Source organism: Podarcis filfolensis (genome assembly GCF_964270895.1).
Source record: "Podarcis filfolensis genome assembly, chromosome: 3".
Lineage (NCBI taxonomy): Eukaryota > Metazoa > Chordata > Lepidosauria > Squamata > Lacertidae > Podarcis > Podarcis filfolensis.
In genome coordinates, this window is record NC_139606.1 from 76380464 (window position 1) to 76394204 (window position 13741).

Genomic DNA, 13741 nt, shown 5'->3' on the forward strand with positions numbered 1-13741 from the left:
CCCGCGCGAGGGGCGCTCTGCTTCAGAGCGCCCCTCGCGCGGGGCAGACATTCGCAGCTTGGGGAGCCCTGCAGGAGTTCCCTGCAGGGCTCTCCAAGCTGCGGATAGCAGCCTGCTGCCCCGCGCCAGGGGCGCTCTGCTTCAGAGCGCCCCTCGCACGGGGCAGACATTCGCAGCTTGGGGAGCTCTGCAGGAGTTCCCTGCAGGGCTCTCCAAGCTGCGGATAGCAGCCTGCTGCCCCGTGCCAGGGGCGCTCTGAAGCACCCCTGCTTCAGAGCGCCCCTCGCGCGGGGCAGACATTCGCAGCTTGGGGAGCTCTGCAGGAGTTCCCTGCAGGGCTCTCCAAGCTGCGGATAGCAGCCTGCTGCCCCGCGCCAGGGGCGCTCTGCTTCAGAGCGCCCCTCGCACGGGGCAGACATTCGCAGCTTGGGGAGCTCTGCAGGAGTTCCCTGCAGGGCTCTCCAAGCTGCGGATAGCAGCCTGCTGCCCCGTGCCAGGGGCGCTCTGAAGCACCCCTGCTTCAGAGCGCCCCTCGCGCGGGGCAGACATTCGCAGCTTGGGGAGCTCTGCAGGAGTTCCCTGCAGGGCTCTCCAAGCTGCGGATAGCAGCCTGCTGCCCCGCGCCAGGGGCGCTCTGCTTAAGAGCGCCCCTCGTGTGGGGCAGCAGGCTGCTATCCGCAGCTTGGAGAGCCCTGCGGGGAAGTCCTGCAGGGCTCCCCAAGCTGCAAATGTCTGCCCCGCGCGAGGGGCGCTCTGAAGCAGAGCGCCCCTCGCGTGGGGCAGCAGGCTGCTATCCGCAGCTTGGAGAGCCCTGCAGGGAACTCCTGCAGGGCTCCCCAAGCTGCGAATGTCTGCCCCGCGCAAGGGGCGCTCTGAAGCAGAACGCCCCTCGCGCGGGGCAGCAGGCTGCTATCCGCAGCCTAGGCAGCCCTGGGGGAACTCTTCTGAAGGCTGGCGGCGGGAGAAGGGCTTTTTTTCCCACCGCCAGCCTTCAGAACAGCCTTCTGAATGTTGGCGGTGGGGAGGAAAACCTTCCTCCCACCGCAAGTCTTCAGGACAGGTCCTAGAACAGAGGAGAAGCGCTGCGCGCCTTCTCCTCTGTTCCCGGACCTCCCACCGCAAGCCTTCAGGACAGGTCCGGGAACAGAGGAGAAGGCGCGCTGCACTTCCCCGCTGTCCCCGGAGATTTCCCTGTGGGCTTTCGTCTTGCGAAGCAAGCCCATAGGGAAATTCGTCTTGCGAAGCCGCTAAAAAATCGGAAAACCCTTTCGTCTTGCGAGTTTTTCGTTTAGCGAGGCATTCGTCTTGCGGGGCACCACTGTAGATGGCTTTAAAAGGGGATTAGACAAATTCATGGAGGACAGAGCTATCAGCAGCTACTAGTCATGATAGCCATATTCTACCTCCAGAATCAGGGGCAGCACATCTCTGAATACCAGCTGCAAGGGCAGGCATAGGCAAATTTGGCCCTCCAGATGTTTTGAGACTACAATTCCCATCATCCCTGACCATTGTTAGCTGGGGATGATGGGAGTTGTAGTCCCAAAACATCTGGAGGGCTGAGTTTGCCTATGCCTGTGCTAAGGGATTAACAGCAGGAGAGACAGCTACTGTACTCATACCCTGCTAGTTGGCTTGTAATTGCTATCCAGTGGTTTGCCACTGGTTTGGAGTAGATAGGCCTTGGTCTTTAAAGTTTCTGAGTGGTCTTGAAAGGCAGCCCCATAAAACACATTGCAGTAACCTCAACAAGATATAGTTAGCGGATTATTATTATTTGTTCCCTACACCCCATTTCTTAGTTTCAACCAAAAAAATGCACCTTCTCAGATATATTTTGGAGAATTACGTCAAAATGTGACATCACTGCTAAAAATGTGCAAATGCTAGTTTTAAGCTGGTCTTCACCCTGAAAAATAAGCCATGTGTTAGTATCAAGGTTTCCCAATGCATGTAGTTCCTTATAGTTTAATTACAGCTTATCAACCAATTTTGAACCCAGAAACAGTCATTCATGCCTCCAAAATACAGGGGCTTAACTGCTTTAACACAATTATTACATGTATTATCAACGTCAATATATTCAATGGTAAATGTTACCCCTGTCCCTGGAATCCAGTTAAGAAAAACAAAATTAATACTTGAAAAGTACTTAAGGACTCAATAAAAACATATATGATTTATTCACAATTGAACAACCAAATACCTTACTACTCACATAGTTAAAACAATCCCAGAACTTTTGAAGAAAATGAGGAAACTTATGTAGAATCAATATGATATTCCATTCTATTAAGTACTTTACTGATGCTTGATTATTACTATGTCCAGCTTGTAGAATCCTGTCAATAGTTCTTGTTAAAATATCCTAGATAAAATAACAGGTATGAAATCAATTATACTTTGTAAACCTACATCAATCACACACAAACACACTACTCTTTCCTTCCTGGGGTTTTAAAAGGTTCCTGGGGTTTCAAAACAGACAACAAACTAACAAAAATAAAAAGCAGTAAAAGAGCAAATGAATCATTTCAAATTAGCCAGTCAATTAAAAAACTAATAGTACAGCCACAAAAGCAGCCTACCTTCTTAATTCTAAGCAATTCTTCTTAGGGAAATTATATGCTGGAAGGAAGTCTTACATACTTGTGGTACTATGCACCCCATTTTATAAATAGAAAAGCTGTTTTATTAATTAACTTTCCCTTCATAAGTAATAAAATAAGTAATAAAAACAAATGCTATGAAAAACAGTACCTCATGAAGTTTTGGAAACAGAACTAGCAATGTCTGCCACAGTCGATTTTTAATTCTGTGTTGTAAGGAGTTCACATAATAGCGGTTTTTTGATTTGGTCATGAGTTCACCCTGTAGAGAATATAAATTTGCTCAAGCTGAATGCTTTGGTACTTTAGTTTCTTTCAGTTCTGGTTGAAAAGGTTAATCACAAGGGAGAGTCTAGGTCAAAAGGACAGCAGATGCAGGATACTTCTTCCTAGCATCTCCAAGCTGGATGAAAGATCACTGAATGCAGCAATTCGCAAGTAAGGAAGACCCTGTACACAACTCTCATAAAGATGACAGTACTCTAGCTGCAGAAATACATCCTGGATTTGAACGCTGTAGATATCTACAGTATACACAGAATGCAAAGAGGAGTTTTGGTTCTCAAAAGCAACAACTATTAAAGTCTAGCGTAGCTCAATCTAGTTTTGGAACTGGTTCCTTCTTCAGGAGCAATCTTACATATTCTGAAGCAGCTAACACAAATATCTGATGTAGCTAACACAATGCTGCTGTATATCTTGCCCCATGATTAATAGGTGTCGTATAAGCAGCAACTTTTGGATAAGCTGCTTCACTCACACACCCCAGGCTTTCACATTTTCCATCCATTATTTTCCATCATTTTCCATCTTATCTTTATTACAAGCTATAATGACAGCAAAGCAAGCAAAGAAATGAAGGGCATGATTGCCACAAAATAATAACAGTATGGAAATAACCTCTGTGAGAGATGGGGGGGGGGCTGCTTTGTCCCCAGCAACCAGAGCAGTCCAATTGTCAAAGCCAAGACATATGCACAAAGCACCATAAACAGATACCTACCCTATCAAGTAGTTTCATCACAAAGTCTTCTATAAACTTCTTGTGCAATGTATTTGTCTCATCCAGCAAGCACAGAAATTTGATGGCGCAAACTCTCACATAATGGTCATCCCTGTTCGTACTGTAATACAATATATTACTTTTTTTAATCCTCTGACCGTGTGCTCCCTTTTTTGCATAAGTCACTCCCCATTTCAGCTTTATATTTCAGTGGTGCAAACATATGTTTAAGGGAGCCACAATAATTGACCCCCCCCCTTCTAATTTGGCTGGGCTGCTAGGATAAATCAAACACTTGCATTTTTACAGGCAGATGCCCTACCAGGATCAAATTTGAAACTGTGGAATTAATCTTGTTGAAGCTATCCAGCATGATTTATGCCATAGATCAGGAATGAGGAATCTGAGGCTGGGGGGCCAAATGTGGCTCTTATAACAAGATTAAGAATTTACCTAGCTCAACATGCTGTTTCTGTCTGACCATATCATGGAAACAAAATCTAAAGAGCTATTTTACACATGTCCAAAAGGCTTGGGACATGCCTAGGAGGATTTTTCACTTCTCATCTTCAAATGGCAAACAACTTTTGAAACTCTGCTCAGTTTCAAAAGCATGGAAGACTGCTGTTCAAAACACAAAAGCCCAGAATCCCATTGGATGAACAAAACTAGTTGTGCAGTTCTCTGGATCCTGGCTATAATGTTTGTAAGAGCACAGTTTCCTTGTTATCTTCTTTTTCATGATGACTTCCTAGCGCCCTGCTGTTTAGATAATTTTTCCTGAAGCACAATTCAGGAAACAATGATTCAGAAGAAACAGAAGTGGGGAGATGAATGTTATGAATGGTACAGATACAGTGAATTATGACTATTATAAAACCAGGTGACGAAATACTGACCTTTCTGTAACAACATTTGCTGCACATTCATCTCCAAGATTTTCTATAAAAGCACATACTTCCTGAACGAGTCTTGATGTATTTAAAAGGAGAAGAAAAAAAACAGATTTTTTTTCAATATTTACTTATTATAGTTTAAGGTTCCCCGCCATCAGAAATCCACATAAAAGGGAGAAATTTCTTTGTTCTGCATTATTAACATGAACATCATAATCATACCAATCTCCTTCACCCCCAGCCTATAAACGGATGATATAATAAAGCGGGAAATTTGTACAGAGCTTCAGAAACTAAGGTTTGCTGGAAATGCAGTTCACTACCCTGAGAAATTAAGGAATCTCCATGTTAATTATGTTTCTATTTTTATAGACTTGTTATAATTTCTATTCTTTGAAAAGTCTGATATGTATTGTTGATATCTCTGATCCCCATTTTGTCTCTGCTTCAATATTTCTAACCTGTTTCCTGTGTGGATTTTGTTTATGCTTCATTTTGCATTTAATAAAATAATGAAAAAATAGATAAATCCATAAGGACAACAGAAAGTCTTGTGGTACAGATCCATGCAAAATAATACATAATAAATGTACTGATCTTTAAGATGACACAAGATGCTTTGAAGTCCTGCTTGCACAACAGGATATCCTCTTCCTCTTCTCCCTCCAGGCTCAAGTTCTCCTGAGGAGGATCCCTAAACCCTTGAGCCAATACAGTCGTACCTTAGAAGTTGAATGGAATCCGTTCCGGAAGTCCGTTTGACTTCCAACGCACTTGAAAACCAAAGTTTGGTTTCTGATTGGCTGCTAGAAGCTCCTGCAGCCAATCGGAAGCTGCAGAAGTCCCGTCGGATGTTCAGCTTCCAAAAGAATGTTCAAAAACCGGAACAATCACTTCCGGGTTTCAATTGTTCGGGTGCCAAATTGTTCAAGCACTAGGCTGTTCGAAAACCAAGGTATGCCTGTATTGGGGCTATGCAGAGAGCTGGAGGCAGTAGAAGGGAAGGGAAAGGAAAGGGAAGCCCCATTGCTCAAGTGAAACTTTGTTCCCCTTCTGTATAGACACCACTGGATACAACCCTTTGTTATTTTTGCTACAACAAAAACCAACTGTGGAAATTATTACATAAATCAGCAATACATTTCCCAAGTGCAACACAAAAGTAACATTGCTTTTGTTTTTACCTTTGATCACGCCTGAAAACAGTTCCAAATAAACAGGCCTCTACAACAAGTTCACTGTAATTGCTAGCATTTGAAAAAGCCTTTTCAACAGCATTCGGGTCATCAGAAGTAGGAAATAGCCAAGACTGACAGCAGTAAGTCAACAACATATTAAAGACGCCAGTCCTTGTTGAAGACATTTCAATCATCTGAAATATGATCTTAAAGAGGGGGAAATCATTTCAATCATTTACTGGTTTTAGCATATTTTAAAATAAGCAAGTCTTGTTTCAGTGGGTACAAACGAGTACTTCTGTAAAAGCAAGTTAGCATTAAAAGTTCACATTTTGCATACTACTGTTTAAGTAACATTTTTCTCCTATACTTTCCTGCATTTTAAGAAGTTTAAGAAACATGGATTTGAAGTAAAACAAAAGCATACATAGTTTATGTAGTTATACAGTTAAACCTTGGTTGCTGAACGTAATCTGTTCCGGAAGCCCGTGCGGCTTCCGAATGGTTGCAGGAGCTTCCTGCACTCAGCGGAAGCTACGTTGGACATTTAGCTTCCAAAAAATGTTCAAAAACTGGAGGATTTACTTCCCAGTTTTCGGCGTTCAGGACCCGGGGTTTGACTGTATAGCATACATAGTTTATATCCCTAGCTGTCATTTTTACACAAGTCTGATGGGAGGCAGTTTATATTCTGCATAGGTACTGTCAGGTACTGGTGTGGTTGCTCGAGAGCAAACAGGCAAGACTCCAACCTGTCTTTTCCAGGCTTTATTATCTGTACAAAACTATTTACAGTGCAGAGCATTGCAAGTCCATGTCGGCTCAGTCGCTAGCAGAATCTGGGAGTGGGCGGTCCTTATACCTTCCCCAGCATAACAGTCATGTGACCCCCATCCTTCTCCTCCCCTCTCTGCACCCAAACCTACTGCACAGAGTGGGCGCTGGCAAAGGGGGACTTGCCTCCCCTCCACTTTGCTCAGGCTCAGTGTTGAGGCTCTCCCTAGCATCTTCTGATCCCTGCGCCCCTTCCCCACTGGAGGCGGGGCTTCCCTCCTCGCCAGAGTAAGAACTGCTTCGCAAGATCTTCGGAGGCTCCCTGTAACACAATTGCCCTTCCACCTCTCGCCTCTGAGCTGATGGCAGTTCCCTGACAGGTACATAGGAGGTGGCCTTTTACCAAGTGAGACCATTGGTCCATCTTCCTCAATACTGTCTACACTGAGTGGCAGCAGCTTTTGTAGTTTCAGGGAGGAGTTTCTCCCAACCATACCAGGGATTGAACCTATGACCTTCTGCATGCAAAGCATATTCTTTACTACTGAGCTACATCCCTAGATTTAGTGGTTAAAAACATAACAGCAACCAAGCTTCCATATACTTGCTTCATGCTGACCTGGGGGAAAGCTCAATTAAAGATTATGAGCAAGTTTTGAAAATCATAGTTCTTAAACAAGATAGCATAAGATTTTGCCTGGGCACAGGGCCCTTTCACGTGAGCTGCCATCATATCAGAAAGTCTCTAATTGATCGAAGAATCTCCAAACTGGGAAACTAGGTTACCAGCTCCAGAACAACCTAGGATATTAAACCAAATTAAAACAATGATTTGATTCTGGCTTCTTCCTGAGTTAGTAACCATAGTTTCCCAGTTAACCAGGGGATTCCAAGTTTAACCATGGCTCAAGGGCTATGTGCAGAAGCAGAACACTTGTGCACACCTCAGGTTAACAAGCTGAGATACGATAATCTGAACACAACTGCCAAGAACAGAGATTGCAGGAAGAACAAGAAATGTAAAACATTTACCTCTTTTATCCTGGTGTATGCCTGACTCTTGTTCTTTGCTGCGGCAGCAAGAATTTCAGGATCAAACACAAACTGAACAAAAGCTTTTAGATTGGGCCAAAAGATCAGCTGTGTGTTACTAAGAGCAAATATAATTTTCCATGCTAAGTCAAAAGCCTCTATGCACAGAGATTCAGAGGATTCCAAAAGCTAAAGACAAAAAGAAGTAGCATTTAGTTTTTCAGAAAATATAAAGCCATGTAATAAATTCATACATTGTTTTAAACCATTTACCTTGGAAACAACTATTTTCATGGAATGAAACACAGGTAAAATATGATCAGAAGGAAGAATTGCCACTGCTTCCAGCGCAGACTGTAAAATTCTTGTGCATTTTTGAACATCTGGCAAAAAGTGCTCCATATATTTGTCCTTAGAAAGCTTTTGATAATTATTTAGAACAAAGTGAAGACAAACCCACTGATCATGTATATAACATGCTACAATTTTCCCCCATCCTTGATGAGATGCTGGCTCTTCAAGATAACTGTAATAAAAGTTGAAAAATATTTCAGTTCACCTTTGCTTTTTTTAAAAAAGAGAAATGTACTGTATTGTACTCCAAGGAAAGGAACAGACTAAATTAAATGTCTAGCAACAGCTCAAGACCCAATAAAATTAATTAACAGCACAACCCCACAGACATAACTGGGAACATACTTCCAAGCTCATGATCACATAGAATTTAACTAAGGCTGCAATCCTAACCTCACTTACCTGGGATTAAACTTCATATAAATCAATGGAATTTATTCCTGAATAGACATAGTTAGGATTGCAGTCTAAATCCTAAGAGGAAAATGCTTACATATTAGGAAATGGGATAATAGGAACACATCTAGAACAGGAATGGCAGAAGACTAAAGAAGCCTTTAAGATATTCTGCTTTTATATATACATATATAGGTAGAATTTCAGAAAACAGATAGAAGTTAGAATAGTAGATTTCTCTCCAATTAAATTTTGTTAAACAAAGTGATTAACACAAATACCTATCTTTTTCCATACTGCAAGGCTTCTTTAATACATGGTTAAGTTGAGCACAGGAAATAGTTGTTTTTAGGGTTTCAACAGCTGGGAGAGATTCAAGCTGAAGATCTGGCTTCTGATCAATAATTTCACAAATCACACTTAGCGATGCCATACTCACTACCTTCTGAATCTGTTCCCCAAGTTTTACCTCCTGAAAGCGAAGTTACACAGGTAATTTTCAAACTCTTACAATGTGTTCTGATAAAGTATGAAAAAAATAAACATAAAAATATTAATAAAAATAATTATACCAGCCTGAATATAGAATAAAAGGTCTGTTCCACATAGGAGCAGTACCCTTTGACTCTTAAATATATTAAAGAGTTTAATTTAAAAAACTCAAATAAGTGACACATTTTATATGTAGCTGTTCAGCAAATAAGGTAGATGAAGAGAAGCCCCTTTTCCTCCCCCAGCATATATTCAGCTGCCAGGTGGTTTGAATAGATTAGATTAGCGCTGTGAGGAGGAAGCATGGCATGTACAAGATGGAGACAAAGGGATGTGAACAGGGCCTGTACAGCGAAAGTAGGATATGAAGATATTGCCTTTGGGTTGGAGGAAAGCAGCAGACTGGGTATGCAATTAGGCAGGGACTCTATTTCCTTCTAATGTCAAATTGTAAAGATTTGTATAATTGCCATGTGAACCATCTAACACAAGATGATTATGAGAAAATATGGCCACTTTTTATTTCAAGGTTTTCTTCTTTTTATACCTATTGCCCAAACTCTTGATATCAAAGCACAAAGAGAGAAGTGTGTGAGTATCACTTTACATTCCTTTTCACTAGCTACACTGAGGTATTTTGTACTGGCTTGGAGCCAAAGCGACATCACAAATTCTTTTTGAAACTTCCCACCCACTTTCAAAAGCAATTTGCCATTAGACATGGAGGGCACTTGGCTCACGTAATCAGTTTCACGGCTCTTTGGATCCTGGCCCTAATAAACTGATCTGGTCTTATTTCAATACAGCACTAAAAATTGGGATATCTGACCACAGTCTGTTTTCATTACTTTTAAACTACACATCAGAAAACTGGAAAACATTAGCTGGTAAATGTATCTGTATCTATTATGGCATATCTAGAGTATCTGGTTTTCTACTGTAAACAGAAGAGTGCCACAACATTTTTAAATCCAAGCTGCTCTCCTCTCCCTTCAAAAGTAGTACAAAGGAGTATTTTGTGAAAATATGTGCACTGTGCCTAAGCATTATGACTCAACTTAAGACAAAATTACCTTTTCACTATTTCCCTCTTGAACACTGCAGAGAGAGGTATTTATCAGAGAGGAGATGAAGCTGCAGATGGATGGTCCTTTTTTCCAGCCATTGACTGAGCAAATGTTCATCAGCTCTGACAACACTTCTAGATATAAATTACAGCGCTGCAGATCTGAAATCTGAAGGGATACATTATTACAGGTGTCCATTAAAACAAAACCTAGGAGATACAGTTTGCACAATTAGTTACTTTAATATCAATGCCAAGTTCCAAAGTAGCTGCTTTAGACATGCTCAGTATAATTTTTGACTTTTCTTTAACTGGCATGTTGCCTCCAGGCCACACCATGGACTGCCTTGAAAACAAACAAACAAACAAATCTCTGTTTCAAAAGTAGATTGCCATGTGACACAGAAGGCTGCTGATATAAGATACATTTGGGCATGCAAAACTATGTTGATGGTTAATTAGATCCAGATCTAATCATTCTTGTTCTGCAGAAAGCTCTTCAAAGCATTAACAGAGTCCTAATGTCCTTCCGTCCCCCTGCTTGGCATGAATGCACAAATGGGCAGGCAGGCAGCATGCAAGAGCAGGTCACAGAATCAAAGGTCTGCATGTCCCCATTCAGCCCCACATTCTGCACAAGTTCTGACAGGCGACTGCTTCACATTAATCTAACAGCCTCAATGGCCTGGTTTGCACACCACACACTAAACCTTAGTTAAAAACCAATGTGAATACTACACCAGCTCCTCCATCACAATAACTTGTCAACCAACATACTCATTTTAACTGTGTGACTGGATCTGCACTTTTGCATTTGGTTTCAAATATTTTTACATGGCTAGAGGGAAATTTTAAAACATCCGTTTTGGTAAATGCTTTTCACAATGTTTGTTGACAAGGCATTTCTCTTCTAAATATATTTCTGAACATTCCAAATGAATACACTTTCACAATATTGCTACCCTTCTGAATTAAAAGAAGAATAATTCCAAGCCAATATTTACACTAAGTACTTACAGTATTTAATTCATTTGCTGTAAGTCTTCTGAGGAGAAAATCCAAAATACTTTCTGTGGCAGTCATAAATGAATTCTGGAGAAATGCTATTATCCCATCTGTATGGAGATACATTTAATTAAAATACTGGTAGTACCATTGTTCCCAAAGCTGAACAGTAAACCTGCAACTTACGCAGGGGTTGCATTCCGGGGATTGCCCCTAAAACCAAAATTGTGTCTAGCCAAAACTCACTGGGTTCAAGGGCAAGTAGAATTGCCAAAGTCCAGCAATCCTGCCTGTTTTCTGCCCCTTGCTCCTTTTTATTTAGTGTTTAGGGTTTTTGCCATATGTGTAAAAGCCGAATGCGCACAAGTTAAATGTTGCAGGCTTACAGTATCATACACATGTGATGTAGTACACAATGAAATTACCATGGTAAAGCATATAATAGGATATATCATTCAAAATGACAGACACACGGAAGGTGGAAATCTGCCCCAAAACATGCTCCGACCATAACGCCTTGAGAATGGATATGACATTGATCCCAATCGGCTCCTTTAGATGGAAGATGAATGATGGCCTGTTTAGAGATCAAAGAATTGTAAAGAAGGCCCAAAAAACCTTAAAGGACTATTTTGAGATTAATTTGAACACTACGGTGGAAAAAAGAACTATCTGGGATGCAAGTAAAGCTGTGATGAGAGGGTTCTTGATTCAACAGAATTCCTTAAAGAAAAGACTGCAAAATGAAAAGAAAGACAAAATTCTGGAAAGTATCAAAGAGTTGGAGAAGAAGTTAAGATCTAACCCGAAGTCCCAACCGATTCTGAGAGAAATCAAACTTTATCAGGCGCAATATTCCAAGCTGATAAATCAGGAAATAGAATGGAAGATTAAAACAATGAAACAAAAAACTTTTGAATCGGCAAATAAATGTGGGAAACTGCTAGCTTGGCAGTTGAAAAGGAGACAAAGATTAAATACAGTAACAAACTTAGAGGTTGAAGGAAGGAACATTCAGAACCCGGGAGAGATTAGAAAGTGCTTCCAGAGGTATTTTAAAAAGTTATATACTCAAGGGCCACAAGATGAAATAGAGATTACACAATTTTTGGAGAGAAATGGATTAGCAAAGCTGTCAGAAGAAAATAGAACAATTTTAAATGGCAAAATAACACGACAAGAGATTGAACAGGCCATCTTGAGTCTGAAACAGGGCAAATCACCAGGGCCAGATGGACTGACCTCTAACTACTATAAGACATTGAAGGATTATTTGATACAACCTTTGTTGGAGGTCAGTAATGAAATAATGGAGGGGAAGAAGGCGCCTGAATCGTGGAAAGAAGCATTTATCACATTGATTCCAAAGTCAGAAACTGAAAAGACACAACTCAAGAATTACCGTCCCATCTCCCTTTTAAATGTGGATTACAAAATATTTGCAGATGTTTTGGCACGAAGATTTAAGAAAGTTTTAAGTGAGATAATCCATAAAGACCAGGCAGGCTTTCTCCCGGGCAGACATATGTTTACTAACACAAGGAACATCATAGACATATTGGAACTTTTACAAACAAACATAAACACTAAAGCAGTTTTAATTTTTATAGACGCGGAGAAAGCCTTTGACAACATTTCTTGGAAATTTATGAAGGGGAATTTAAAAGAAATGGGAGTGGGACGGGGGTTTGAGAACGGGATTGAGGCAATATATTCAGAACAAAAGGCTAAACTGATAGTTAACAATGTGGTTACAGAAGAGTTTAAAATTGAAAAAGGTACACGACAAGGCTGCCCGATCTCCCCATTACTGTTTATTTCGGTTCTGGAAGTGCTCCTGAATATGATTAGGGGGGACCGGTTGGTGGAAGGGATTCAGGTCGGAGCGAAACAATATAAACTTAAAGCTTTTGCAGATGACCTAGTTCTGACATTACAGGAGCCGGAGTCTAGTTTGAAAAGAGTACTACAACTGATTCAAAACTTTGGTCGAGTGGCAGGATTTAAGTTAAATAAGCAAAAAACTAAAGTTTTGGGGAAAAATATGACAGATATTGAGTTGGAACAGCTTCAGAAAGAGACAGAACTAAATGTGGTTAAAAAAGTTAAATACCTAGGGGTAAACATAACAGCAAAAAATCTGAGTTTATTTAAAGATAATTATGAAAAATGTTGGTCAGAGATTAAGAGAGACTTGGATAGTTGGTCAAGACTAAAACTTTCTTTGTTAGGCCGAATAGCTGCCATCAAGATGAATGTATTGCCAAAAATGTTATTTTTGTTTCAGACACTGCAGATTGTAGACAAGACAGAGTGCTTCCGGAAGTGGCAGAAAGATATTTCTAAATTTGTCTGGCAGGGCAAAAAGCCCAGAATCAAATTTAAAATATTAACAGATGCGAAAGAAAGAGGGGGCTTTGCCCTGCCAGATTTAAAGTTGTATTATGAAGCTGCAGCTTTCTGCTGGTTAAAAGATTGGTTACTTCTTGAAGATACGGATGTCTTGGATTTGGAAGGTTTTAATAATGCGTTTGGATGGCATGCATATTTATGGTATGATAAAGCTAAGATAAATAAGGCCTTCAAGAACCATATTGTCAGAAAATCAGTTTTTAATGTCTGGACAAAATATAAAGACTTACTGGAGAATAAAACTCCGAGGTGGCTGTCACCCCTGGAGGCTAAGGCTCGGAAAAGAGCCAATATGGAGGCCAACTGGCCAAAATATTGGGAGATAATAGAAAAGGATGGTGACAACTGGAAATTGCAGAGTTTAGAAAAGATGAGAGACAAAGTGCGAGACTGGTTACACTATGCTCAGATTAAAGAAGTGTTTAAAAATGACAAAAAGCTAGGATTCCAAGTGGAAAAGTCAAAGTTAGAAACTGAACTGTTAGAACCTAAGACTAAGGTACTTTCAAGAATGTATAACTTGC

The 13741-nt window shown here is 40.9% G+C and overlaps 1 protein-coding gene across 1 annotated transcript in view; it reads right to left on the bottom strand.

Moving 5' to 3' along the window:
* Positions 1 to 13741, bottom strand: part of TARBP1 (tRNA guanosine 2 -O-methyltransferase TARBP1) — a gene marked incomplete at its 5' end in the record, with an annotated part of 37935 nt that overhangs the window by 7731 nt on the left and 16463 nt on the right. The window contains 11 exons of the mRNA XM_083605980.1: positions 1823 to 1909; positions 2219 to 2368; positions 2761 to 2871; positions 3613 to 3733; positions 4512 to 4583; positions 5693 to 5892; positions 7493 to 7681; positions 7766 to 8018; positions 8524 to 8714; positions 9808 to 9969; positions 10818 to 10915. Coding sequence (XP_083462106.1) covers positions 1823 to 1909; positions 2219 to 2368; positions 2761 to 2871; positions 3613 to 3733; positions 4512 to 4583; positions 5693 to 5892; positions 7493 to 7681; positions 7766 to 8018; positions 8524 to 8714; positions 9808 to 9969; positions 10818 to 10915 — 1634 coding nt within the window. The remainder of the gene's footprint in view (positions 1 to 1822; positions 1910 to 2218; positions 2369 to 2760; positions 2872 to 3612; positions 3734 to 4511; positions 4584 to 5692; positions 5893 to 7492; positions 7682 to 7765; positions 8019 to 8523; positions 8715 to 9807; positions 9970 to 10817; positions 10916 to 13741) is intronic.